Here is a 23,777-nt window from a genome sequence, read left to right as displayed (position 1 = left end):
GTTAGGAGAGACTCAGGGGCTGCGAAGAAGCCAGAGTGAGTGACAGAGCCCTCATTTTTCTGGCGCTTGAGGATTTCAGGGCAGAATGTCGGGAGAGAGTTGCTTTGGGCCACTGTGACCTGGGGTCCTGGGTTCAACCTGATTCAGGGTTTCATGTCCTTTTTGATCTATCTGTGTGGGTTGGCCCACAGGGTGGAGGGGGCCTGATCTGCCAGTGGCTGGGCTCTCCACTGCCACAGGTAGGTAGGGGCTGAGTTAAGTTTGAGTTGTGAAATGAGAAATGTGTTGTTACTTGTGTCCAGCATCGCTTGGAGCAATCAGCACCCTGCTCCATGTGGCTTATGTCTGGCACGTCGCAGGCCATCAATAAAACGGGCTCCAATAAAAAACAGTAACTAGCCATGGTGGGGTTTTCTTTTACTGCCTCAGCGGGGGTTTGGGGGTGCTGAAATCACATGTGGGGGTAGTGGGGCTGTAGGACAGACAGTGGGGAAGGAAGAGGGAACCAGAGACCCTCTTCCAGCCTGAGGAGTATCCTGGAGGTTGGGGCCCTGTGTCTCCCACGACTAGGGCCTGCTTCTTGGGGGTTCTTCTCAGAGTATCCTGGTAGCAGTGGGGTACTGAGAGGCTCCCAAAGGGCTTGGAGAATCAACACCTGCGTCTGGGTGCCCTGTAATGCTCCCTCACCCCAGGCTGGGCTTGTCTCCTTCCCAGTTGTCAGAAGGACCATGGGTGGAAAGGTCCCTTCCTTCTCTCTCGGACTCCCTAAAAAGGCCAGTGGCCACAAAGAAGAGGAGAATGGATGTGGCTGGCAAGCTGGACCCCCACCCCCAAATTTCACTTTGCCTGAGAGGACACTCCAGTGTGACCCCAGATCCCACTTCTGCTTGCTCAAGTCCTTAAGGGCCTTCCCCGGGGCCCTTCCCCTGCCTAGGAGGCCTTCCTGTCTTGGTATTATGCAAGGCCTGCAGCTGCCTCCCTGACCAGCCTCCAGGCTGAGGCTTTGGGAAAAGAGGAACCAGGGTCTGAGGCTGGATCTCCTCTCTTGGGGAGGCCGCGCCGTGGGAAGCCACCAGCACCACGAGCACCTGGCCCTCCTTCCCGTTCTTCCTGTGGTCCAGCAGCCCTGCAGCCCCTTCCTCCGTGAAGCAGGTACTCCCATCTCTGGAGCGCGAGAGGAGGGCTGGGAGAGGGGCTGGGCTGAGATTTGCTGGGGGGCATTGGGGATGGGTGCTGGACCCCAGATCAACCCAAGCCCTAACCACTAATCAAAGCTGTAGTCATTACTGGAACGCGTCCACACCCCCAAATCTTCCCCAGCCCACATCCCTACCCCAGTCCTCACACCTTCCCGCCCTTCCTCACCCTCATTGACACCCCGAACATTTCCGTCATCTCCACACAGCCTGAACCCTGACCTTCATCCTCTCCCAACCCATCACTGTTCCCTCCACGTCCATGCAGTTCCATCCCACACGGCAGCCGAAATTCAGCTTCAGGCTCACGCAGCTGCCTCCCACCCGTCCTCTTGGCCTCACAGGAGCCCAGTCCCACGCACTCCCTTCATCACCACTTCTTCCTCCCCGCAGGACCCCCAGCACCGCCTGGCACAGCCTGGGGCACGGGCACTTGGGCTCCAACTGTTTACAGCCAGATTGAAAAACGAGATACGAAATCTTTACTGCCCATTTCAAAGCCAGTCAACTTCATTTATGGGTTGTATGGCTTTTCAAGTGAAACGTTTGGCTTCTGTTTGGGGCTTTCCACTGTTAGGAAGATAATATACTCCGGAATTGCCCGCTTGTACCCTGATTTCCTATCTGTGGGGCAGAGCATTCCAGATGGCTGGGTCCCCTCATTTCCCTCCTTCTGCAGCCTGATAGGGAAGTTGGCGGGGGAGCCCTGGTGCTAGGAAACAGAAACCCAACCCTGCATAGCTGTCTGTGGTGAAACCACCTCTGTCCTTCCTTCCCCAGGACCGACTGGCTCTGGGATCCGAGGTCAGGGTTCAGCCAGCCCTCCCCAGTTATCATGGGACACTTTGTCTCACATAGACTTCACCCGCCCACTTGCTCTCACACGGGCAGCAGACACGGGCACCCACTATGAGCCAGGCCACCCCAGCCCCACCCTGATGCCACATACACCAATTCTGGGAGTGGGGATTTAAATCCTATGTTCAGAGTACCCAAGACTTGGAGATACAAAGGTGAACCTCAGGAACTTTCTGAGGTCTGGGGAACAATCCTCTCCTAGACGGTCGTCGCCTAAGGAAGAGGTTGCTTCAGGGCCGAGGTGCTCTGGTCCCCCAGGACACCCACCCCCTTTCCCAGGACTGGCAATCGCCCCTTTACCAACAGGGGGGCGCAGGGCACCCCCCTGTACACCCAGCTCAATCCAAACCCTTGGAGCACCTACCCCAGAGCCCCAAGGTTTTCAAATAGGGACAAGGGTCTTCCTTTCTGGGGTCTGTCTTGCCCTTCTTTTTCCAGGAAAGTTCTCTAGGATGATGCTGGTCTTTGGGGTGGAACAAATTGAGCCAATGAACTGGACTCTAGTGGGACTGCCCTCTTGTTGGGGCTGGCAAAGTGTAGGTGACATCTACATGATGTGATTTGGGGTGGTTCTAGAAAGGGTCCTCTCACATGTTTCAAAGAGCTCTGTTCCATTCTGGGGTCAGTAGGTCTAAAATCCCACCGTTCTTCCTGTAGTTTCAGCATTGTCTTTTCCATGGCCCCAAATGGCAACAGCAGGGGCACTGGGGCAGACATACCACTATCTCCCTGATGTCTCTGTTATAGCAGAGCTGACCTTATTACCCACCTGCCCCAAACATGCCCAGGACTCCCTTTCAGCCCAACATCCAGGCCATAGCTGCAGCCTGAGCCAGCACGAGCCTCTCCTTTGGCCAAGGACAAGGTGCAGAGGCTGTGGGTACATACTCCCGCGAGAAGAGCAAGCCTAGAGCCGCCCAAGGAACTGGGGATGAGCCACTGGGCCTCAGCAAATGACCAGAGCTGTCTGCTGGGTCCCCTGAGAAACCGTGTTCTTCCTGGCCTTCCCATGCTTTTGCCTTTGCCCTTGCCCTGAGCCCTGCAAGGACATCCTTTCTCCCTTCACCCTTGGCTAAGTACTGTCATTCTAAAGGACAATTCGGATACCATCCAGGCCCTGGGTGTCTGCTCAGCCCCTCCCCAGGTGTGCCCCCTGGTAGCTGCCAGAATCAGTTGGGCCCCATCCTGCAGCTGGTGGGCTGGGGGCTGGGAGATGTCATGAGTTTCCTGTCCCCACTCCCAGCCTCCTCAGGCCTGTCCCCTCACTCTGCCGAGTCAGCGTTTAGGACCAGGGAGGATTGCAAAGTTGGCAACATGGTTTTTTTTATTTGTTTGCTTGTCGTTAAAAAAAATTTTTTTTTTTATTTGTGAGAGAGAGAGAGAGAGAGAGAGAGAGCACGCATGTGCAGGAGTGGTGGGGAGGGGCAGAGGGAGAGGGAGAAGCAGACTCCCTGCTGAGCAGGGAGTCCAACGAGGGGCTCAATTCCCAGGACCCTGAGATCATGACCTAAGCCAAAGGCAGATGTTTCACCCATGGAGCCACCCAGGAGTCCTGGCAACATGGGTTTTTGTATGCATGTTGTAAAACATACTTAACATTAAACTTACTGTTTTAGCCATTCTTTAAGTGTATAGTTCAGCATCATTAAGTACATTCACAATATTGTGTAACCATCACCACTGTCGATTTCCAGGAATTTTCATCATCCAAAAAAGGGACTCTGCTCTCATTAAACATGGACTCGCCACTCACTCCTCCCGCCCCCTCCTTGCCCCTGTAACCTCTACTCTACCTTCCGTGTCTTCGAACTTGCATACTCTAGGCACCTCATATAAATAGAATCATGCAATATTTGCCCTTTTGTATGTGGCTGGTTTCAGTTAGAATGATGAGTTCAGGGTTCACCCATGTTGTCGCATGTGTCAGAATTTCGTTCCTTCTTATGGCTGAATAATATCCAATTGTGTGGATAGACCACATCTCTCTTCTCTGTTCATCTGCTGATGGCATCTGCACTGTTTCCACTTTGTGGCTATTGTGAATAATGCTGCTATGGACAGGAGCGTCCAAGTGTCTGTTTGAGGCCCTGTTTTTAAAATCTTTTGGGTTGATACCTAGAAGTGGAATTGCTGTATTGCCATGGTAATCTATGCCTGACTTTTTTTTTTTTTAAGATTTTATTTATTTGTCAGAGAGGGAGAGAGTGAGAGAGCACAAGCGGGGGGAGTGGCAGGCAGAGGGAGAAGCAGAGTCCCCTCTGAGCAAGGAGCCTGATGTGGGACTTGATCCCAGGACCCTGGAATTGGGACCTGAGCCAAAGGCAGACACTTCACCGACTGAGCCACCCAGGCATCCCTATGTCTGACTTTTGAGGAACCCCCAAACTACTCTCCACGGGGGCTGTGCCGTTTTACATTCTGATGGGTGTGAAGTGGTGGCTGATTGTGGTTTTGATTTGCATTTCCCTAATGATTCATGATGTCGACCATCTTTTTATGGGTTTTTGGCCACTCGTATATCATCTTTGGAGAAGTGTGTATTGAAGTCCTTACCCCGATTTTTGAATTTGGGTTGTTTGGGGTTTTGTTGTTGTCGTTGCTATTGTTCTTGTTGGGTTGTGGGAGTGCTCTGTACATTCTAGATGTCAGTCCCTTATCAGATAGATGATTTGCCAATATTTTCTCTCATTCTGCGGGCTGTCTTCTCACTCTCTTGAGTGTCTTTTGATGTGTACAAAAGTTTCCATTTTGATCAAGTCCAATTCATCTACTATTTTCTTTTGTTACGTGTGCTTTTGGTGTCATACCTGAGAAGTCGTTGCCTGATCCTAGGTCGTGGAGATGTTCACCCATGTCTTCTTCTAACAGTTTTATAGTTTGAGTTATATGTGTTTCTGGCATCTCTGCAGCTCAGATTCGTATTTGCGGCACTCCTTAGAGCCCCATCTCCAGCAGGGCCCCTCAGTGGCAGAGAGCCCACTTTCTTGTATGTGGTATACAGTAGGCATTTAACTCATGTTTGTGGGATATGTGTTGTGTGGGGCTTGTGTCCCCTGTCCAGACTTGCCCTACCATCAGCTCCAGACCCCCAAAGACCGCACCCCTTTCGTGCTCACTACTGCAAGGCCTGGATGGGGGGAGTTCTGTACTGCTTTGGGGCACATGTCTTCAGGCCCAGCTCCTGAGAAATCGGGGTCCCAAGCTGCCAAACACAAGGCAAGCACAGAGATGGCCGTGGGGTGGCTCTAGGGACACCACAGGGGACGTTTCAGCTAGAAGCCACCTTCAAGCTGCACCTTGAAAACTGAATACGGTTTCAGCTGGCAGAGATCATTTGTGGTGGGACAGAGCTGGTCAGCTGGAGAGCCCGTGGGTAGACGGCGCTGGCCACAGGCTGTGTGTGTGGGGAGCAGGGAATGGCGGCAGAACTGGGAGGAGGAATGAGGACCTTTCAGGGACGTAAGCAGCCCTTAAAGGCAGCACTCCGGCCAGCGTTCAGTCAAGCCCCATTGCGGCCTGCAGATGGTGAGGCTGATGGTAAGGAGACGAGTTTTAAGCCATCATTCTTGCGGGCGCCTTGGAGTGAGTCCCTGGGCCTCTCTGGGCTCCATGTGCTGTTGGGTTGGGTGGTGGGGAAGAGGTGGGGAAGTGGGAGGAAACAGAGAAACAGCTGTTCATCTGCTCTGGAGGAGTGCCCCGGAGGGGCTGGGAAAGCAGAACTTGGGGTGGGGCTGAGGGACACACGGAGGGCTTTCTGGGGCATGACACCCAGGGAAGGCATTCCTGGGTGCAGTCCACACCGGGAACGTGGGTGCCCGGCTCCCTGCCGCTGGCTGCCCTGGGAGTCCTTGGCAGCCTGGCCCTCTCCCTGGGTGGGCCATGGAGCATGTGGGAACCCAGGGCTGGACTCCTAGCAGACTCTGAGGCCGAGGTGCCCTCAGGTGCCCTAGGAGTCCCTTGCGTACCCACCCAGCACACAAGCCGTGTATTGTCTCCTTAGGCACCAGAACCCGCGTTAAGCCTGCTATGGGCTCCCTGCTCCGGTTTCTCCAGCTGCTCTCATTGGTCTCCACAGGTGAGCGTGCCTGCCTTGCCCAGCTCACAGGGCCTGGCCTTGGGGATTCCAGCCCTTCGTTGGCCCTGGGCAGACTGGACTGGGCCTGGTCACAGGTTTGTCTGCTGAGGTCGAAGGAGGGCCCAGGGAGGCAGTGGCTGGGAAGGCCCTCCCCCGAGGGGTCACTCCAGGGGCACTTTGCTGGGTTTGGGGGCTCATCTGGGGGCAGATCTGAGGGCTCTGCTGTGATACCAGGTCTTCATTGCTCTCCTCTGTGTCTCGCCTCACCCTCAGGCCTGTCCTCATGGGGTGTCTCCAGTCCCCAGGATGTGAAGGGCGTGAAGGGGTCCTGCCTCATCATCCCCTGTGTCTTCAGCTTCCCAGCTGATGTGGAAGTGACCAATGGCATCACAGCCATCTGGTACTACGACTACTCGGGCAAGCGCCAGGTGGTAAGCCACTCGGAGAGCCCGGAGCTGGTGGAGGCACGCTTCCGTGGCCGTGCCCAGCTCTTAGGGCGCACGGAGCACAAGATGTGCACCCTGCTGCTGAAGGACCTGCGGCCTGAGGATTCGGGCTCCTACAACTTCCGTTTTGAGATCAGTGAAGTCAACCGCTGGTCAGATGTCAAAGGCACTGTGGTCACTGTGACAGGTGAGGGGCGGGTGAGCTGGCTACAGCCTGGAAGGGTATCCCAAGCTGTTCCTGGCCCCATTGGCTCACAGCCCCAGTCCTCAGCCCAACCCCAGCCCCAGCCTAGCCCCGGCCCTGCATTTCCTTTGCATTCACCCTAATGGGTCTGGGGGTAGAAAGCAGTCTCTCCTTCCTCTTGAAGCACCCTCGCCCCTCAGCTGGGCTTTCTAGGGCAGGAGGCCTCATGAGTGGTGAAGGGGAGTCCTGAGCCTCCGGTCTGTGTCTTCAGAGACGCCCGAGACGCCCACCATTGCCTCGCCAGCGGAGCTTCGAGAGGGCATGGAGGCCTACTTCAACTGCTCCACTCCCTACGCGTGCCCAGAGGAGCACATCAGCCTGCAGTGGCAAGGCCAGGACCCCGCGCGCTCGGTCATCTCCAGCCTCCAGAATCTCAGGCCCACAGGCATCAGCCACCTGGGGACCCTCCATATGGCCCTGTCCTGGCAGGACCACGGCCGGACCCTGCACTGCGAACTCTCAGTGGCCAAGCAAAAGACTCAGAGCGAGATTCACCTCCAAGTGCAGTGTGAGTGCTGGGGGCCACACCCTTGAGACTGAGCTCCCATCCGTGCCTCCCCAGTGGAAACCAGTCTCTTCTGCAGCCCGTAGAAAGAGAGCCTGCACCCCTGAGGCAGAGCCAGGAGCGCTTGGACCTGCAGGGTCCGGCACGGGGAGAGACACCACAAAGCCCTAAGAGCCACATTTAATGGCTCCCTTCTGCCTCTTGTCCCTGAGGCCGGGTTGGGCAGAGAAGGGGAGATACGAAGAGCCAGAGAACTGGGGGCCAGGGAGTGAGGCCCCTGTGATTTAGCCCCACTCCGGAGGCTGCTGTGTGGCAGCGGAGGAGGGTTCACCCCTTTCCTGCCTAAGGCTGCTCACAGTGGTCAGGACAAAGGGCAGGTGGAAGAGAGCCTGAGTTCCTACTTGACAATGCCACTTCTCGTCGTGGTGAAACATGGCAGCTTGTTCTAGAACAGGTGCGCTTCCCAGGCATCAGGTGGGCTGGATCCACCACTAGCTGAGCAAACTGGGCAAGTCACTAGCCCCTCAGGGCCTCCAAGTCTCCCTCTCGTAAGGAGACTCGAAGGTCTCAAGGAGCTGCTACGGAAACTGAAGGGGTGCTTGGTACCTACCGAGCGCTCTGAAATACCAGCTTCTGTTATTTTCATACTTACCAGATTAAGTACTTGAAAATATTGGCTTTTATGAGCCACTTACATGGCCAGAGGCTTTGGGACAAGATTTCTAGAAATGCAGGTGTCCTGTATGGTGGCACCTTCCTTGCAGAGGGGTTCACCATTCTCAGAGCTCCTCGGACTCTGCCTTTGGCCCCCTCCAGGACGTGGTCAGTTCCTTGCCAACAGCTACCACAGGCCGCCTAAGCAGGCAGCGTGGTGCTCATGGTCCCCAAGTAGAAGAGAGGGCGAGGGACAGAGTCCCGAGGCAGAAAGCCATAGAAGGCAGCAGAGGCTGGACGCTAGGCCAAGCGCTGCATTATCAGCTCCTCAGTGGAGAAGGAAGGAATCAGGACCCCTCAAGAGGTGGGGGGCTGTGTCTGCCCTGACCGGAGAAGTGACGGTCCTGGTGATTATCTGGGTGGGCTTCCTTAGGGCAGTGCTGAAAGAGAAGAGAAGTGCCACCAGTGCCCTCCCTGGGCCCCTCCCCTGATGCCCCCCATCATGCTTTGCAGATGCCCCCAGGGGCGTGGAGATCCTTCTTAGCCCCTCAGGGCGGAACATCCTTCCGGGTGATCTGGTCATACTCACCTGCCAGGTGAACAGCAGCTACCCCAAGGTCAGTTCCGTGCACTGGGTCAAGGACGGGACGCAGCTCCAAGTCCAGGGTCGTATGCTGAGGTTGTCCCAGGCCACGTGGGGCGATGCTGGTGTCTACACTTGCCAAGCTGGGAATGGCGTGGGCTCTTCGATCTCGCCCCCCATCAGCGTCCACATCTTCAGTGAGTCCTGGGGAGCCTGGGTCTTGACCGGAGGGTGGGGAGGGGTCCAGGACACTTGCTGAAGGGAACCAGGCCAGGGCGCCTCCTGGGACGTGGGTGTGGAGTCCTAGCCCTGCCTCAGATAGATGACAAACCTCCCCGGCAGGGTGGGCTGTCACAAAAACCCCGGTAAACAGGGCAAAGAGATGCCACGCCCGTCCAGAAGGCTCTGCGGCAGAGGGGGCCTGATCCAGAACGTGCAGGGATTTAGGCTGATCGGCTGCAGCCCCAGTGCACTGGAAATCGGCTGGGTATCCCCCAGTGTGCCCTCTGCTGCCCCCACAGTGGCTGAGGTCCAGGCGAGCCCAGCAGGCCCCATCCTAGAGAACCAGACGGTGACACTGACCTGCAACACGCCCAGGGAAGCACCCAGCGAGCTGCGCTACAGCTGGTACAAGAACCACGTCTTGCTGGAGGACGCCCACAGCCGCACCCTGAAGCTGCCCTCGGCCACCAGGGCCGATACCGGCTTCTACGTCTGCGAGGTGCAGAACGCCTACGGCAGAGAGCGCTCCGGCCCCGTCAGCGTGGTGGTCCACCGTAAGTGGCCAGGGCAGGGCGGCGCTGGAGAGCCAGGTCACAGGGTGGGGGCCCCCACAGGAGGGTTAAGGGCCTGGGCCTGGTTGGCTCTGAGCTCACATCCCAGCTCTGCAACTCTGGGCAAGCTTTCACCTCCCCGGGCCTCAATTTCCTCTTATTTTAGTCTACTTTTCATTTTGAACAAGTTAAGCTTACAGAAAGTTGCTAGAAGAGGGGCGCCTCGGTGGCGCAGTCATTAAGCGTCTGCCTTCGGCTCAGGGCATGATCCCGGCTTTGTGGGATCGAGCCCCACATCAGGTTCCTCAACTATGAGCCTGCTTCTTCCTCTCCCACTCCCCCTGCTTGTGTTCCCTCTCTCGCTGGCTGTCTCTCTCTCTGTCAAATAAACAAAAATCTTAAAAAAAAAAAAAGTCGCTAGAAGAATACAAAGAATTACCATATGCCTTTAACCTAGATTCCTCATTTGTTAACAGTTTGGTACATTTGTTCTCTGTCTTTATTAATTTTTTTTTTTTTTTGAGATAGGGAGAGAAAGAGAGAGCTCGAGTGCATGTGGGGGGGAGGGGCAGAGGGAGATGGAGAGGAGAGAGAGAATCTTAAGCAGGCTTCACACCCAGCATGAGAGCCTGATGCGGGGCTTGGTCTCACCACCCTAAGATCATGAGCTGAAATCAAGAGTCGAATGCTTAACCAACTGAGCCACCCAGGTGCCCCCCAATAGATTTTATTTTTAAAAATAGTTTTAAATTTACAAAATTATCGAGCAGATAGTACAGAGTTCCCACGTATCCTTTCCTTGCACAGTGTCCCCTATGTTAACATCCTGGATTAGTGTTGTGTATTTGTTACAATGACTGAACCTACATTGATACATTAGTAACTAAAGTCCACAGTTTACGTTAAGGTTCGCCCTTTGTGTTGTACATCTGTAGGTTTTGGAAACTACATAATATCATGTATTCATCATTACAGTATCAGAATAGTTTCACTGCCCCCAAATCCCCCGGCCTCCATTTATTTATCTGTTGAGTGCCTGGCAACCACAGGCAAAAAAAATTTGCCTTTTCCAGAAACAAATAGTTGGAATCATACAGAAGGTAGTCTCTCTCTCTTTTTAAAAATATTTTATTATTCATTTGAGAGAGAGAGAGAGCGAGCAGGGAGGGGCAGAGGGAGAGGGAGGGAGAGGATCTGAAGTCGACTCCACACTGAGCATTGCTCGGACTCTGGGCGATCCCATAACCGTGAGATCACGACCTGAGCCAAAGCCAGGATCCAAGCCACCATCCGACATTGCGTTCCGTTGTCACGTCTTTTTATTTTCTTTAAATCTGAGACAGTTCCTCAGTCTTTCCTTGTGTTTCTTTTCTTTTTCTTTTTTAATGATTTTATTTATTCATCTGAGAGAGAGAGAGCGCGTGTGCACAGGGTGGGGAGGGGCAGAGGGAGAAGCAGACCCCCCTCTGAGCAGGGGGACCGACCCGGGGCTCCATCCCAGGACCTTGGCGTCATGACCCGAGTGAAGGCAGACTCAACCCACTGAGCCGCCCAGTGCCCCTTTCCCTGTCTTTTTTGACGTTGAAACTTGAAGAGTACAGGCCACTTGTCGTGTGAGTGTCCCTCCGTTTGCCTTTGTCTGATTTGTGTAGACGGAGCCTGTGCCCGGCGGCAGCTGCGCGGCTGCGATGCCGTGTCTGTCTTGCTGAATCGCATCAGGAGGCACATGATGTCAGTCTGTCCCATTGCTGCCAGTTAGTCACCCTGATCCCTTGCACGAGGTCCTGCCCACCGCCCCTGACCCCCCACTCACAGGGTTGCCCCAGCTCTTGACTGAGACAACAACGTGATTTGCCCGACTCGGGGGCCAGTGTATTCAACAGGCCCTCGGGAGCTCTGGGCTTGCTCCCTTCACGGGACGTTGTGGAAGAAAGGAGGTGCGGGGTCATAGCGTAGAAGGGGGGATCCGGGATTGCCCCTGTCGGAGGGTGACCGGCACCCCCTCATCTCCACACAGACCCGCCCCTTGCCCCGGTCCTGACTGCCTTCCTGGAAACAAAGGAGGGGCTGGTGGGCCTCCTCCACTGCTCAGTGATCAGCGAGCCTCCGGCCACCCTGGAGCTATCACACAATGGCCTCATCCTGGCCTCCACCCCAGGGGAGGGTGACCACAGCTCACGCTTCAGTGTCTTCTCCACGCCCAACTCCCTGAACCTGGAGATCCGAGACCTGGGGCCAGCGGACAGCGGGCAGTACACGTGTTCCGCCTCCAACCCCCTAGGGAATTCATCGTCCACCCTGGACTTCCACGCCAAAGGTGAGACAGGCATGGGGGGCTGGGGAAGGCACCCCAAGGAGGAGCCATGCTCTGGCCTTCCTCCCAGGAGTCCAGAGGACTTAGCTGAGGGGATGGGCAAGCTGGTTGGTAAAACAAACAAGCAAACAAACAAACATCACAGCAAAGATCTGGGCTATACCGTCATCCCCACCTGGGAGGTTCCTGAGGTCAAGGCAAAATGGAAACCTGGCAAGTCGCATTATTCCTTGTGTACACATTCTGACTCTGACCTTGAACGGCCCCCTTCATATCCATTTGTTTTTTATTTATCAAACGTTTGGGGCAGGCTCTGTGCTGGAGGTCAGATGCAGGAGGAAAAATAGGAGAGTGCGGTCGTCCCTACCTTGGTGTATCTACTGCTGGCCTCCTCCTGAGGCCGTGGCAGACAGAGCTAATCAGCGGAGCCAGGTTTCTGATGGAAGCCTGGGCTCTGGCTCACGATCCTTCTCGACCATGCGGCCGCCAGCTACTACCAATAGATCGGAGCTGGCATTCAAGGACAAACCCTCCTGATTGTCAAGAGGTTCATAGAGCTGATGCCACGGAGTCCAGACCTATCTACAGTCACGTGGGGAGAGGAGAACCCTGGAGGTCTTCTTGCAGCTGGTGGCACAGAGCTGCCGGTGTGCAGAGGACCTGATTCTCCCTTCCTCCCTCTCCTGCCAGTGGCCCACGTGCTCATCAGCCCCACAGCAGAGGTGGTAGAAGGGCAAGGAGTGACACTGAGCTGCAGGAGCGGTCTGAGCCCGTCGCCTGACATCCGCTTCTCCTGGTACCGGAACGGAGCCCTGCTTCTCGAGGGTTCCAGCAGCAGCCTTCAGCTCTCTGCGGCCTCCAGCACCGACGCCGGCTCTTACTACTGTCAGGCCAAGGATGGCCACAGTGAGAGCGGCCCCTCCTCACCTGCCGTCCTCACTGTACTCTGTGAGCAGTCCTCCTACCAGCCCCTGCCAGCCACGGGAAGGGTCAGCCCCCGGGAGCCCACCAGCCACCTCTGCCTCCTTCAGGCCCTCCTGGCACTTCCCTGCCCCAGGGTCTAGATCAGGAAGGCAGCCACAGGCCTGGGCACCATAGAGCTGTCTGCCCATGGGTGAAATGTGGGGAACAAGGCTGGGGCTTTCTCTGCCCCCCCACATCCCATCTCCCAACCCAGCCTCTTTAGGGCCCTCTGCTTCTAGCCTCAAATGCACCGCGGGCACGCTGTCCAAGCTTTGTCCTGAGCAGGGCCCTAGGATACCACACTTCCACATACGTGTACACACTCACAGGCCGTGTCTTCACAGGCTCCCATAGACCTGAAGCCAGAACCTCTCAGCACAGGCACTGTGTCCTCTCAAGGGTGGATGCTTCATGTTAGCCTGAGGCGCCAACCCTCCGTGTGTCAGAAGCACATGACGTTATGCTAGCCCATACGACGCCCTTGTCTGAGCTAGAAAATGGCATTCCTTCCTCTGGGAAGATTCGGTACAGCACTGGAGCACAGCTGAGCATGAGGGGCACGAGTTGAATTCCTCCTGCCTTGGTTTGGTTGTCCTTGTGCAGTGCACAACCTACACAGCTGTTTATGGCAACTCTGGGCACATGCCTTTGTTTGGTGTGTTGTGGGAACCTAGCCAGCTTTGAGTGGACCTCGAGAACATTGGTGGAGGCCATGGGATGAACGCCTATGCTCTTCCTCCCTACAGATGCCCCACGCCGACCCACGTTCACTGCCCAGCTGGACCCCGATGCCACAGGAGTTGCGGCTAGACGTCAAGGGCTCCTCTTGTGCCGTGTGGACAGCAACCCCCCAGCCCAGATGCGGCTGCTCCACAAGGACCATGTTGTGGCCTCTTCCCTGGCATTGGGCTGTGGGGGATGTTCCCGACGCCTAAAGGTCACCAGAGCCCCCAACTTGCTGCGTGTGGAGATTGGTAGTCCGGTGTTGGAGGATGAGGGCGTTTACCTGTGTGAGGCCAGCAACGCCCTGGGCAACACCTCCGTCTCGGCAAACTTCGATGCCCGGGGTGAGTCAGCTCAGGGAATGGGCAGCTCAGGGTCGGGGGCTGTACGCGGGACCCTGAGCCCACCCCCAACCCCCCGCCAAGGCGGGTCTATCCGGTGAACACACTTCGGTTAGGCTGCGGGAGTTCACTTTTCTCCCCTGCCCCATGGGCACCCGGGGGGTCTCCTTCCTGCCTTCTCCAGGCTGGGAAGCTGGGCCCCCACCCCAGGGGGGAGGCGGTCAAGGTGAGGCCTGTCTCAAGTGGCCTGTGCTGCCTCTCCAGCCACCGTCCTGGTCATCACACCGTCGAACACGCTGCGGGAGGGCACTGGCGCCAACCTGACCTGCAGTGTGAGCCGGGAAGCGGGCGGCCCTGCCAACTTCTCCTGGTTCCGGAATGGCGTGCTGTGGGCCCAGGGTCCCCTGGAGAGCGTGACGCTGCTGCCCGTGACCAGAGCAGACGCGGCCCTCTATGCCTGCCGCACCCTCAGCGAGGCCGGGGGCCAGCTCTCCGCCCCGGTGGTCCTGAGTGTGCTCTGTGGGTGACGGGCAGGGGCAGGGTTGGGTACTCGGAGGGCGAGGGAGTGGTCAGTGGGGGGTGGTAGAGGGGAGGGCAGAGCATGGCTTGGGCATGGGCAAGGGCAGGCCTGGACTGTGTGTGCAGAGGGGGGAGGGGCATACCATGAGCTGCACTGTGGGGAGCCGGACGGAGTGTGTATGTGTGTGTGGCCTGAGCTCCTTCCTGTCTGCAGATCCCCCAGACCCTCCAAAGCTGTCAGCCCTCCTGGACGTGGACCAGGGCCACGTGGCTGTGTTCATCTGCACTGCGGACAGTAGTCCAGTGGCCCAGCTGGCCCTGTTCCATGGGGAGCACCTCCTGGCCACCAGCCTGGGGCCCCTGCTCCCACTCCGTGGCCGCCTCCGGGTCAAAGCCACAGCCAATTCCCTGCAGCTAGAGGTCCGAGACTTGAGCCTTGGGGACTCTGGAAGCTACCGCTGTGAGGCCACCAATGTCCTCGGATCCACCAACACCTCCCTCTTCTTCCAGGTCCGAGGTGAGTGTCAGCTCTCTAGAGGTGTGGTGGACCCGCAGGCCCTGGGGGCTGCGCTAGCCAGGCTTTGGGCTGGGTCGTGTGGATTTTGTGTAGAAATGTGAGTCTTTTTCAGCCCTGGTCAGGGGAGTTTCCAGCCTGCCAGCAGGCTCTCTTAGTCTCCAGCTAGGTATTTTCCCCTGTAATCACTGTGGCAACCACTAGGAGGCAGTGGCAATCGCCCGGGGTGGCTTGCTTGCTTGGAGCCCTCGCAAGCAAGGGCTTTTATAGTAACATAATTTTGCTACATAACAAGAATTTTCGTACAAAATGGAAGACATATGGATTCTTGCATACATACACTGTATATATGTGTGTGAATGTGAATACATAGACATCTATACACATACAGAAAAGATTCATATTCTTCATATATATTCTGCACATATATACACATATATTCTTCTATAAAAAATCCTGCCTAAGTGAATAAGCCAAGAAAAGGGAAAGTTAATACCCATAATGCTGCAAAGGCCACAGAAAAACACACTTTTTTTCCTCCCACAATGACAAACACCCATTTTTGAACACTGTCCTTGCACCTTGGTTCTAGATGTCCTTTCTTAGCCTGTCCCTCCTCCTCACTCTACCACCCTGGTCTCCTCCTGCCTGGGACCCAGGGGGCACTGGGACTGTCCTTCTCCTGGTCCCCAGTTCTTGGGCTCTCATGGCTCTCTGGCTGCAGAGCTGGGCTGCGGAGGACTCAAGACCATACAGTGGCTAGCTTCCCCTCCAAGCCTTGGGTCATCCATGCTTGGTTCAGCTCGCTCTCAGGACAACGGCCCTGGGCGTGACATAACCCCTCCCATTTCAGTGCTTTATGGGGTCAAACCTACATTTGTCAAGATCTAACTTGTGCAGGTGTTGTGCCTGACATGGGGTTAGAGGTCGCATAAGCTGGGCCTTCTGGAAGGTGAGATACGACTGACAGAGCAAAACTGCAGCTCCAGGTGGTGGGCAGTAAAGGCCAGGACAGACCAGTGCAGGGAACTGGGAGCAGGACAGGAGGAGGCATGGAGCTGAAGTGGGGCCCTTGGTGGTGGTCTGGTAGGGGGGGGCTATGGCTCCAGGACACAGGATTGGGGTCCTGGTGTGGACAAACAGTCCCAGGCTGGGTGAGGGTATGGGGGAGGGGCCTCACCGGCTCTTGCTTTCTCCCCGCAGGAGCCTGGGTCCAGGTGTCACCATCACCCGAGCTGTGGGAGGGCCAGGCCGTGGTCTTGACCTGCCAGGTGCCCGCAGGGGTCCTGGAGGGGACCTCATACCTCTGGTATCAGGATGGCCAGCCCCTCCTAGAGTCCAACTCCGCCACGCTCCGCTTCACAGCCATTACTTTGAGCCAAGCTGGGGCCTACCATTGCCAAGCCCAGACTCCAGGCTCAGCCACCATGAGCCTGGCCGCCCCCGTGAGCCTCCACGTGTCCTGTAAGCTTTCATCCTGTCCATGTTTCTTGGGGGGTGAAGGAAGCAAGGGCATAGCTGGAGGAGGGGCCGGGGGAGCCCTGGTCCCGGGCACTGCCTCCACGAGAGAACACCAGACGAGGGGCCGGGGGCCCTGACGTCTCCCCACCTTCTGTAGATGCCCCTCGCCAGGCCACGCTCACCACCCTGATGGACACAGGCCCCGGGCGACTGGGCCTCCTCCTGTGCCGTGTGAACAGTGACCCTCCAGCCCACCTACGACTGCTCCACGGGGACCACCTCATGGCCTCCACCCTGCAAGGTGTGGGGGAGCTTGCAAGCAGCTCTCCCCGGCTGCAGGTGACTGTGGCCGCCAACACTCTACGCCTGGAGATCCACGGTGCGGTGCTGGAGGACGAGGGCGTCTATACCTGCCAGGCCAACAACACCTTGGGCCAGGCCTCAGCCTCTGCCTCCTTCGATGCCCAGGGTCAGTGTGAGAGTATGAGTGTGTGCATGGGTGGCTCCTTTAAGAGAGACGAGGAGGCTGGAGAACGTTCTGGAAGCCTGAGGCACAGGCAGGCAGTCTGAACATAAGGATAGTCTCCATTCCCAGCCTCCTTTAAGGGCAGTAGACTACAGACTTGGCTTCTCATGGAAGGGCCTTTTTTTAGAAACTGATGTTTGCCTGGACATCCAGTGGATAAAGCTAATCAGAAAGGGGAGGGGTGTTCAAAGAGAAAACACCGCAGGGCAGGGAGGCTTGCGTTCCCCCATGTGCCTCCCGCCAGGGTCAGGGAGGGCTCAGGGCCCTCCGGGGAGCTGCAGAGCCCTGCTTGGGAGAACCTGAGAGATGGCGAGCTGCTTCCCAAGCTCGACCTCGAGCCCCCTGTACGGTGGACCACCTGTGCCTCCCAGAGGCTGAGGGGCTTCCCTCCCTCATGGAGACAAGTGGCTTGCTTGACACAGCTTCTCAATCTCGCTGGTGTCCCCGTGCCCTCCTCCCTCCCCAGCTGTGAGCGTGCAGGTGTGGCCCAGGGCCGTCGTGCAGGAGGGGCAGCTGGTGAACCTGACCTGCCTCGTGTGGACCACCCACCTGACCCAGCTCACCTACACATGGTACCAGGACGGGCAGCAGCGCCCGGGCGCCCGTTCCGTCTTTCTGCCCAATGTCACAGTCACGGATGCTGCCTCCTACCGCTGTGGAGTGGTGACTCCTGGCCGGGCACCCCACCTCTCCAGACCTGTCACTCTGGATGTCCTCTGTGAGTTTGGTTGGATGCAGGGTGGGGCGACAAGGAATGACGGCAGCCCTCAGGGATCAAGGGCGTGGCCAGAGCCCCACAGATGTCCAACCCAGGAACTCAGTCCCCATCCATCCGATGAAGCTCAGGGCAAGGAGCGTCGAGCCAGGGGTCTGAGTGGATAGGTTCTTTCTGGGCAGAGAAGCATGGCCCAGGATGGGGCAATTCGGGGTCCTTGGGAGGGGGAGCCAGGGCCCTCCGGATTTGAATGCCACCTGCCAACTGGCCTCCTGGCTGCGGTCTCTGAACTGTTTCCTTTGGTGTCCGCGTAGATGCACCCCGCAGCCTGCGCCTGACCTACCTCCTAGAGAGCCGCGGCGGACGGCTGGCCCAGGTCCTGTGCACCGTGGACAGCCGCCCACCTGCCCAGCTGGCCCTCAGCCACGCTGGCCGCCTCCTGGCCTCCTCGACCGCAGCCTCTGTCCCCAACACCCTGCGCCTGGAGTTGTGGGAGCCCGGGCCCAGCGATGAGGGTCTCTACAGCTGCTCCGCCCACAGTCCTCTGGGCCAGGCCAATGCCTCCCTGGAGCTGTGGCTGGAGGGTGAGGCAGGGCCCAGGCCAAGCCCAGCAGGGGAGGGACCAGCTGTGGTATCTGGCTGGGCCTCGCTGACCCTGGTCTCTCTGGTACAGGTGTGCAGGTGACCCTGGCTCCATCCGCCGCTGTGCCTGAGGGGACCCCCGTCACAGTGACCTGTGAAGACCCTGCTGCCCGCCCACCCACTCTCTATGCCTGGTACCACAACAGCCGTTGGCTGCAGGAAGGACCAGCCGCCGCCCTCTCGTTCCCGGCGGCCACACGGGCTCACGCCGGTGCCTACTCCTGCCAGGTTCAGGACGCCCAGGGCACCCGCAGCTCCCGGCCCGCCGCCCTGCAAGTCAACTGTGAGCTGGGTCCTCGGTTGGGGGTGCCAAGGCTGAGAGCGGGCAGAGGGCCCTTTCGGGCCTTGGTGGGTGTGGACGCAGGACTGTAGCGACCTCAGAGTGGGCACTTGGGAAAAGAAGGACAGGTGATGAGAAAAGAGACCCTAGCGTTCTGTGAACCCTGTCTGGGGAAATCTGCCCTCGAGGTGGTCACATCGAGGAAGTGACCTTTTTTCCCAGAGGCTTCAGCCTCACCAGTGCCAGGCAGGTAGAGCATAGATGGTACAGGGTTTCCAAACAAGGCCTCCAACTATGTGGTCTCATGCCCCCAGATGCCCCTCGGGATGTTGTCCTGTCAACCTTTCGGGACTCCAGGGTCACCTCCTTGGCCGTGGTGCAGTGTACTGTGGACAGCGAGCCACCCGCTGAGCTGGCCCTGTCCCGCGATGGCAAGGTGCTGGCCACCAGCCCTGGGGCCCAGGGCTTCGCATCCGGGACAGGCCATGTGCAGGCGGCCCGCAACGCCCTGCGGCTGCAGGTGCAGGATGCACCCTCAGGTGACAAGGACACCTACGTGTGCACGGCCCACAACTTCCTGGGCTCAGTCAGCACCACAGGACAGCTGCAGGGAGAAGGTGAGTGGGCGAAGGGGGAGGAGAAGGGGCTCAAGCACAGGGGGGCCATATTTATATGAGGGGTGGAGCTCCCCCAAGAGGGGGCTGGCTGCCCAGAATGGGTAGCGAGAGCCCTGCCCCTTCTGATGGGAGAGGAACAGCTCTCACTGGAGGCAGGTGCCCAGCCCGAGGGGAAGAAACGGCCTTGCCCTTGCAGAACTCCTTACAGGAGCGGAGCTGTAGCAGTGCCACGGGCGCCTTGGACGCAGGGGAGACCATACCCCGCCCTCACAGAACCAGTCTGGAGTGGGGCACAGGCCTGCCCTGGGGAAGCCTGGGGTGGGAAGAGAGACACAGCCCTACCTTCAGGGGGCTGAGTGTGAGGGATGAGGAGGAGCCCCACTTTTGGGGAAGCCCATCTGAGAGCAAGCCACAGCCTCATCCGTCAGAAAGCCTGGTTTGTTAAGAGAGACACACAACCCTGTCCCTGTGGTCCCCAGTGCAAGGGATCTCAGTCTTACGGGAGAGACGCAGTGTCACCTTTGGGCGCCCCAAATCAGAACCAGAGGCTCGCTGACCGCCTCCTGCTCCTCGGCTGCAGGTGTGCGTGTGGTGGCCGAGCCGGGGCTGGACGTGGCCGAGGGTGCAGCGCTGAACCTGAGCTGTCACCTCCCTGGTGGTCCCGGGCCCGTGGGCAACTCCACCTTCGCTTGGTTCCGGAATGGCCAGCGACTGCACGTGGAGCCTGTGCCCACCCTTGTCTTTGCCCACGTGGCCCCCGCCCAAGCCGGGGTGTACCACTGCTGGGCCGAGCTCCCCAGTGGGGCCACAACCTCTGCTCCAGTCGCGCTCCGTGTGCTGTGTGAGTAGGACACCCCGCCCCCTGCCTCAGTTGCCCGCCTCTCACCTGCCCACCCCAGGTCCTCCCCCTCTTCCGTCTGCAAAGAGCAGACGCAGGGGTGGAGTCCTGGGTTGGAGGACTCCCGCTGACTGCTCATGTGACCTTGTACAGCCCGACTTGCTGTCCTCCTGTGTAAAATGTCAGGCCCCTTGCCCTTTGAGGAGTGCGGGAGACACTGAGTGCAGAGTGCCTGGGTCCCTGCTCCCTCCCTCCTCAAGGCCCCAGGCAGCAGTAACAAGCCACTCCAAAACCTAGAGCTTCAAACAGCCTGGGCTGAGCTGAGCTGGGTGGGTCTTTGGCCGCTCTCACCTCCCGTGGCTGCCCTCGTCCAGGGGCTGAGCAGAAGCTGGACGGTCGAGGATGGCTCCCTCCCGGTGGCTGGCAGCGGGCTGGCCTGGGCTTCCCACTTGGTCATGTTTGTAGGAGGGCAGAGCTGTGAGGCCTGCTGAGGTCTAGCCCTGAAGCCACATAACATCACTTCTGCTTTCTAGTGGTCAGAGCCAGTCACAGATCAAGGAGTGGGGCGACAAGCTCTACCTCTCAGTGCGATGAGCTGCCTGTCATCTCGCTCGGATGGGAAGGGAGGAGTTGGCGCTGGTTTTCTGCAGTCATCATACACACCCCTTGTGTTCCCGCAGACCCTCCCAAGACGCCCACCATGACGGTCTTCGTGGAGCCTGAAGGTGGCAGCCAGGGCATCCTGGACTGCAGAGTGGACAGCGAGCCCCTAGCCAGTCTGAGCCTCCACCTCGGCGGCAGGCTGGTGGCCTCTAGCCAGCCCCGCGGGGCTCCTGCTGAGCCACACATCCGGGTCACCGCCACCGCCAATGCCCTGAGGGTGGACATAGAGGCGCTGAGGCCCAGCGACCAGGGGGAATACGTGTGCTCTGCCTCCAATGCTCTGGGCTCCGCGTCCGCTTCTACCTACTTTGGAACCAGAGGTGGGTGGGGGGGTCCACCTCCCAGGACCCTCTGTAGAAAGGCCCAGCTCTGGGGTCCAAAGGCTTCCTTCTGAGGTCTTCCCCGCATCCTTTCTGCTGTGATCAGTCTGACTAGCCTATACTGGTTGCTTAAAGCTCCGTTGCATGGGAAACTTCTGAGATACAGTGAGGTCCAGAATAGTTTTCATCTTGGGGAATCACCTTGGGAGGGAGCACTGGGGGCCTGGAGCCAGAGCTGCCCCCTGAGCCTCACCCTTGTACTCCAGCCTTGCACCGCCTGAGTCTGTTCCAGAAGCTACTCTGGGTCCTGGGGCTGCTGGCGGGCCTCCTCTTCCTGTTGTTGGGCCTAGGGGCCTTCTACACCTGGAGGTGGGTTCAGAGCTGGGGGGAGGATGGGGTCACCTCGTGCCCCCCCTTCCCCTCAACATTCCCTCATGTCTCTCTTACCAGATGCACAGGCTCCATACTTCCTAGTCTGTCCCTCTTCCTCCCACTGCTCCAAATTTGGGAATTGCTTCTAGAATCATCTTTAAATCCATCTTGCTGTAGTTTTCTTCTTCCTCTATCTGGACCCCGTCTGTGTAAAGAAAGGGCTGGGAGGGAAGGAAGAAGGATAAGGTCCCCCACTCCCCACAGTGCTCCCACTGCTCTGTTCAGTGAGCAGTCTGGGGCTAAGCACTTGGGGCCGGGGAGGAAATGGGGGTAGGCAGGGGGAGGGGAAAGACCCTCTGAGTCCACTCTTGCTGTTGCAGGCGGCATTTTTGTAAGCTGAGCATGGGTGAGAATTTGGTGGAGATGACTTCTCAGAAGGAGACCATGCAGGTATCCATCCGCCATGTGGGCCCAGGCAGATACACAGATGTCCAGCTAACCCACCGTGCAGGGCTGGCGCCTAGAGACCACTCTCATATACAAAATGGCCCCTGGGACTAGGGGGAGATTGGGGAGAGAATGCAGAGAACCAGGGACCCCTGGAAAGACAAGGAAGCCACATTCTGAATGGGGCACACAGCAGTCACATGTTTGCTCGCCGGGCACTTTGGGCATACTGTAGGCCAGCGTGACTGTGGGGTTCTCTGTGGGAGCTGCTGGCGGTGACTGGGACAGACATTCTGAACATAGCAGCTTCACCTCAGTTTCCAAGACACATCTGGGAATACAGAACCCCACCTGTGTTTTGGGTTCTCTCTTCCCCACTCTGGAGTCTGCCCATCCCCTGGGCAGGGGTGAAAGTCTGTTTTCCCTTCCCTGTGACGTGTCCCCTTCTGCAGATCACCCAGTGGGTGGACCAGGGCTCACAGCCTCATTGCCAGCCAGACACATGCTCTCCAATCCCCTTGGGACCCCTCCCCAAGGCTTGGGGTCTGGGGAACTGCCCTCCCAGAGTTAGAGGTCAGGGGATGACCGCTCCCAGAGTCCTCCTTGCAACCAGAATTTTCTCTGTGGGGAGCTCATTGATCCTGATGCAGCCATATGTGGGAGCTCATCCTGCTCTCCACCCCTGAGCTGACCTTTGCGTTGTCTACCCTCAGGAGGAAGAGGTCACCAGAAACTGTGATGACTTGGGCCTCGTGAACAAGGTGGCATTGAGTCCCGACTGCCTCTGTGAGAACAACTCTACAACATCGAACTTTCTATGACCTGGCTCCAAATCTCTTGCCAAGAAAAATGGGCGTTGAGAAGTGGAGGTGAACCCTAATCTACCCAGGAGGGTGCTGACCCTGGGGGATTCTGAGGAGAAACGAGCTGGCCATGTTGTCTACTTGTCTTGTCCTTTTCTCTGGATCTGATCTCTTGCTTTATCTTCCAATGGACTGCCCCTCACATCTTTTTCCTCCAAGCCCGCCCTGGACTTTTTGGAAGCATTAGAAGAGGAGCTTCCTGTATCCTCACAGGCTGGCTAAAGTACTCTGTAGTAACTGGAATAGAAGTTAGGGTGCGCTAACAAGAGACCAAATATAGTAACTTCAACATGAGGGGATTTTATTTTCTTCTCCCAGACTAATCTGGGTACCCTATGGTAGTTTAAGGTGTCAGAATTCTGGATCCTTCTATCTTATTTTTCTCCATCCCTGAAATGTTACCTTTGATTGTGAGGTTCATGGTGGCCCCACTGTGTTCACATTCCCTCCAGCAAGAAGAGGAATTTGAAGGCACACCCATTCCCATAGTGGACAGAAGTTGCTGGTCATTTCCACTCACTCCCCATTGGCTAGAGTTGAGTCACATGGTCACCCCAAGCTGCAAGGGATTCTGGGAAATATAGTTTTTATTCTATTTCCAAAAGACTCCCAACCATGGACTCAACCTCAAGACTTCTGACGTTGGTGAGAATGCTGCCAACCAGGCCACGTTTTTAGAGTCCACCTACTGAAGGCCAGGACGTGTCCCTGGTCATTCTGTTCGTGGGCTTCCCAGAGGAAGGAGTCCCTCTCACACATGAAGACTAGGGAAATCAAGATGGTTTGGCAGTCCCGAGGGAGAGGGCATGCCAGGCAATGGGGTTGCCGGAGCAGGCATTTTAGCAGGCCTCTGGAAGAAGAGGGGCCCCCATTTCTACCCCCAGGGAGCTTGGAGAGCATCCTTATTTCTGCTCGAGGTACATCCTTTTCCCTGATCAAGTGGGCTCACTCCCTCTTCCTGGGGGCCTGTGTGCCAGGGGCTGTTAAGCAGAATGGGGGTCACAGAGAAGGAATGACTTCCTCCCGTGAGGTTAGTGCCTGAGGGGAGCCAGTTCTTTGGCAGGCTAGTGACGCCCCTCGCAGCCTGGTGGCGGAGGGTAGGCGGTGCCAAGAGCCCGCCTGAATTTGGGAGGAGAAACCTGGAGAGTAGTGGGGAGCTCTCACAGGGGCTAATAGGTTGGAAAGAAATTGGAGGCTGGGGAAACTCCATGTAACTGCGGCCAGAAGCTTCCTGGTCCCAGGTCCCATTCCTTGTAGTGCCTGATTGCCAGACTCTTCCTGGGAGCGTGTCTGACATGTCCTTCCAATAAACATCCATCTCTTGA

The 23,777-nt window shown here is 57.4% G+C and overlaps 1 protein-coding gene across 2 annotated transcripts; it reads left to right on the top strand.

Annotated features, from left to right (window-relative positions):
- Nucleotides 1–984: 984 nt before the first annotated feature.
- On the top strand, nucleotides 985–23,777 carry SIGLEC1 (sialic acid binding Ig like lectin 1). Of its 2 annotated transcripts, none has more exons than XM_011224385.3 (22): nucleotides 985–1,152; nucleotides 6,055–6,129; nucleotides 6,403–6,762; nucleotides 7,031–7,327; nucleotides 8,492–8,758; nucleotides 9,083–9,337; nucleotides 11,352–11,651; nucleotides 12,339–12,596; nucleotides 13,358–13,678; nucleotides 13,940–14,194; nucleotides 14,409–14,711; nucleotides 15,912–16,172; nucleotides 16,327–16,638; nucleotides 17,162–17,413; nucleotides 17,725–17,994; nucleotides 18,084–18,335; nucleotides 18,647–18,949; nucleotides 19,530–19,790; nucleotides 20,468–20,770; nucleotides 21,037–21,139; nucleotides 21,523–21,592; nucleotides 22,303–23,777. In XM_011224385.3, the coding sequence occupies exons 2-22, from the start codon at nucleotides 6,081–6,083 to the stop codon at nucleotides 22,408–22,410; spliced, it is 5,160 nt and encodes a 1,719-aa protein (XP_011222687.2). In that variant the 5' UTR covers nucleotides 985–1,152; nucleotides 6,055–6,080; the 3' UTR covers nucleotides 22,411–23,777. The 2 variants fall into 2 exon arrangements, with proteins under 2 accessions (XP_011222687.2, XP_034495825.1); XM_034639934.1 differs by lacking the exon at nucleotides 985–1,152 and adding an exon at nucleotides 5,456–5,591.

This window comes from Ailuropoda melanoleuca, chromosome 13 (genome assembly GCF_002007445.2).
Source record: "Ailuropoda melanoleuca isolate Jingjing chromosome 13, ASM200744v2, whole genome shotgun sequence".
NCBI classification, from domain to species: Eukaryota; Metazoa; Chordata; class Mammalia; order Carnivora; family Ursidae; genus Ailuropoda; species Ailuropoda melanoleuca.
This window is presented reverse-complemented; position numbering and strand designations above follow the sequence as displayed.

Excerpts from the sequence above, each read along its gene's own strand:
- SIGLEC1 (XM_034639934.1), top strand. The coding sequence starts at position 5,471 with ATGGCGGCAGAACTGGGAGGAGGAATGAGGACCTTTCAGGGACGTAAG. Across the intron at positions 13,679-13,939 it reads GGCAAACTTCGATGCCCGGG|CCACCGTCCTGGTCATCACA; the intron begins GTGAGTCAGCTC and ends CTGCCTCTCCAG. Across the intron at positions 17,414-17,724 it reads TGTCACTCTGGATGTCCTCT|ATGCACCCCGCAGCCTGCGC; the intron begins GTGAGTTTGGTT and ends GTGTCCGCGTAG.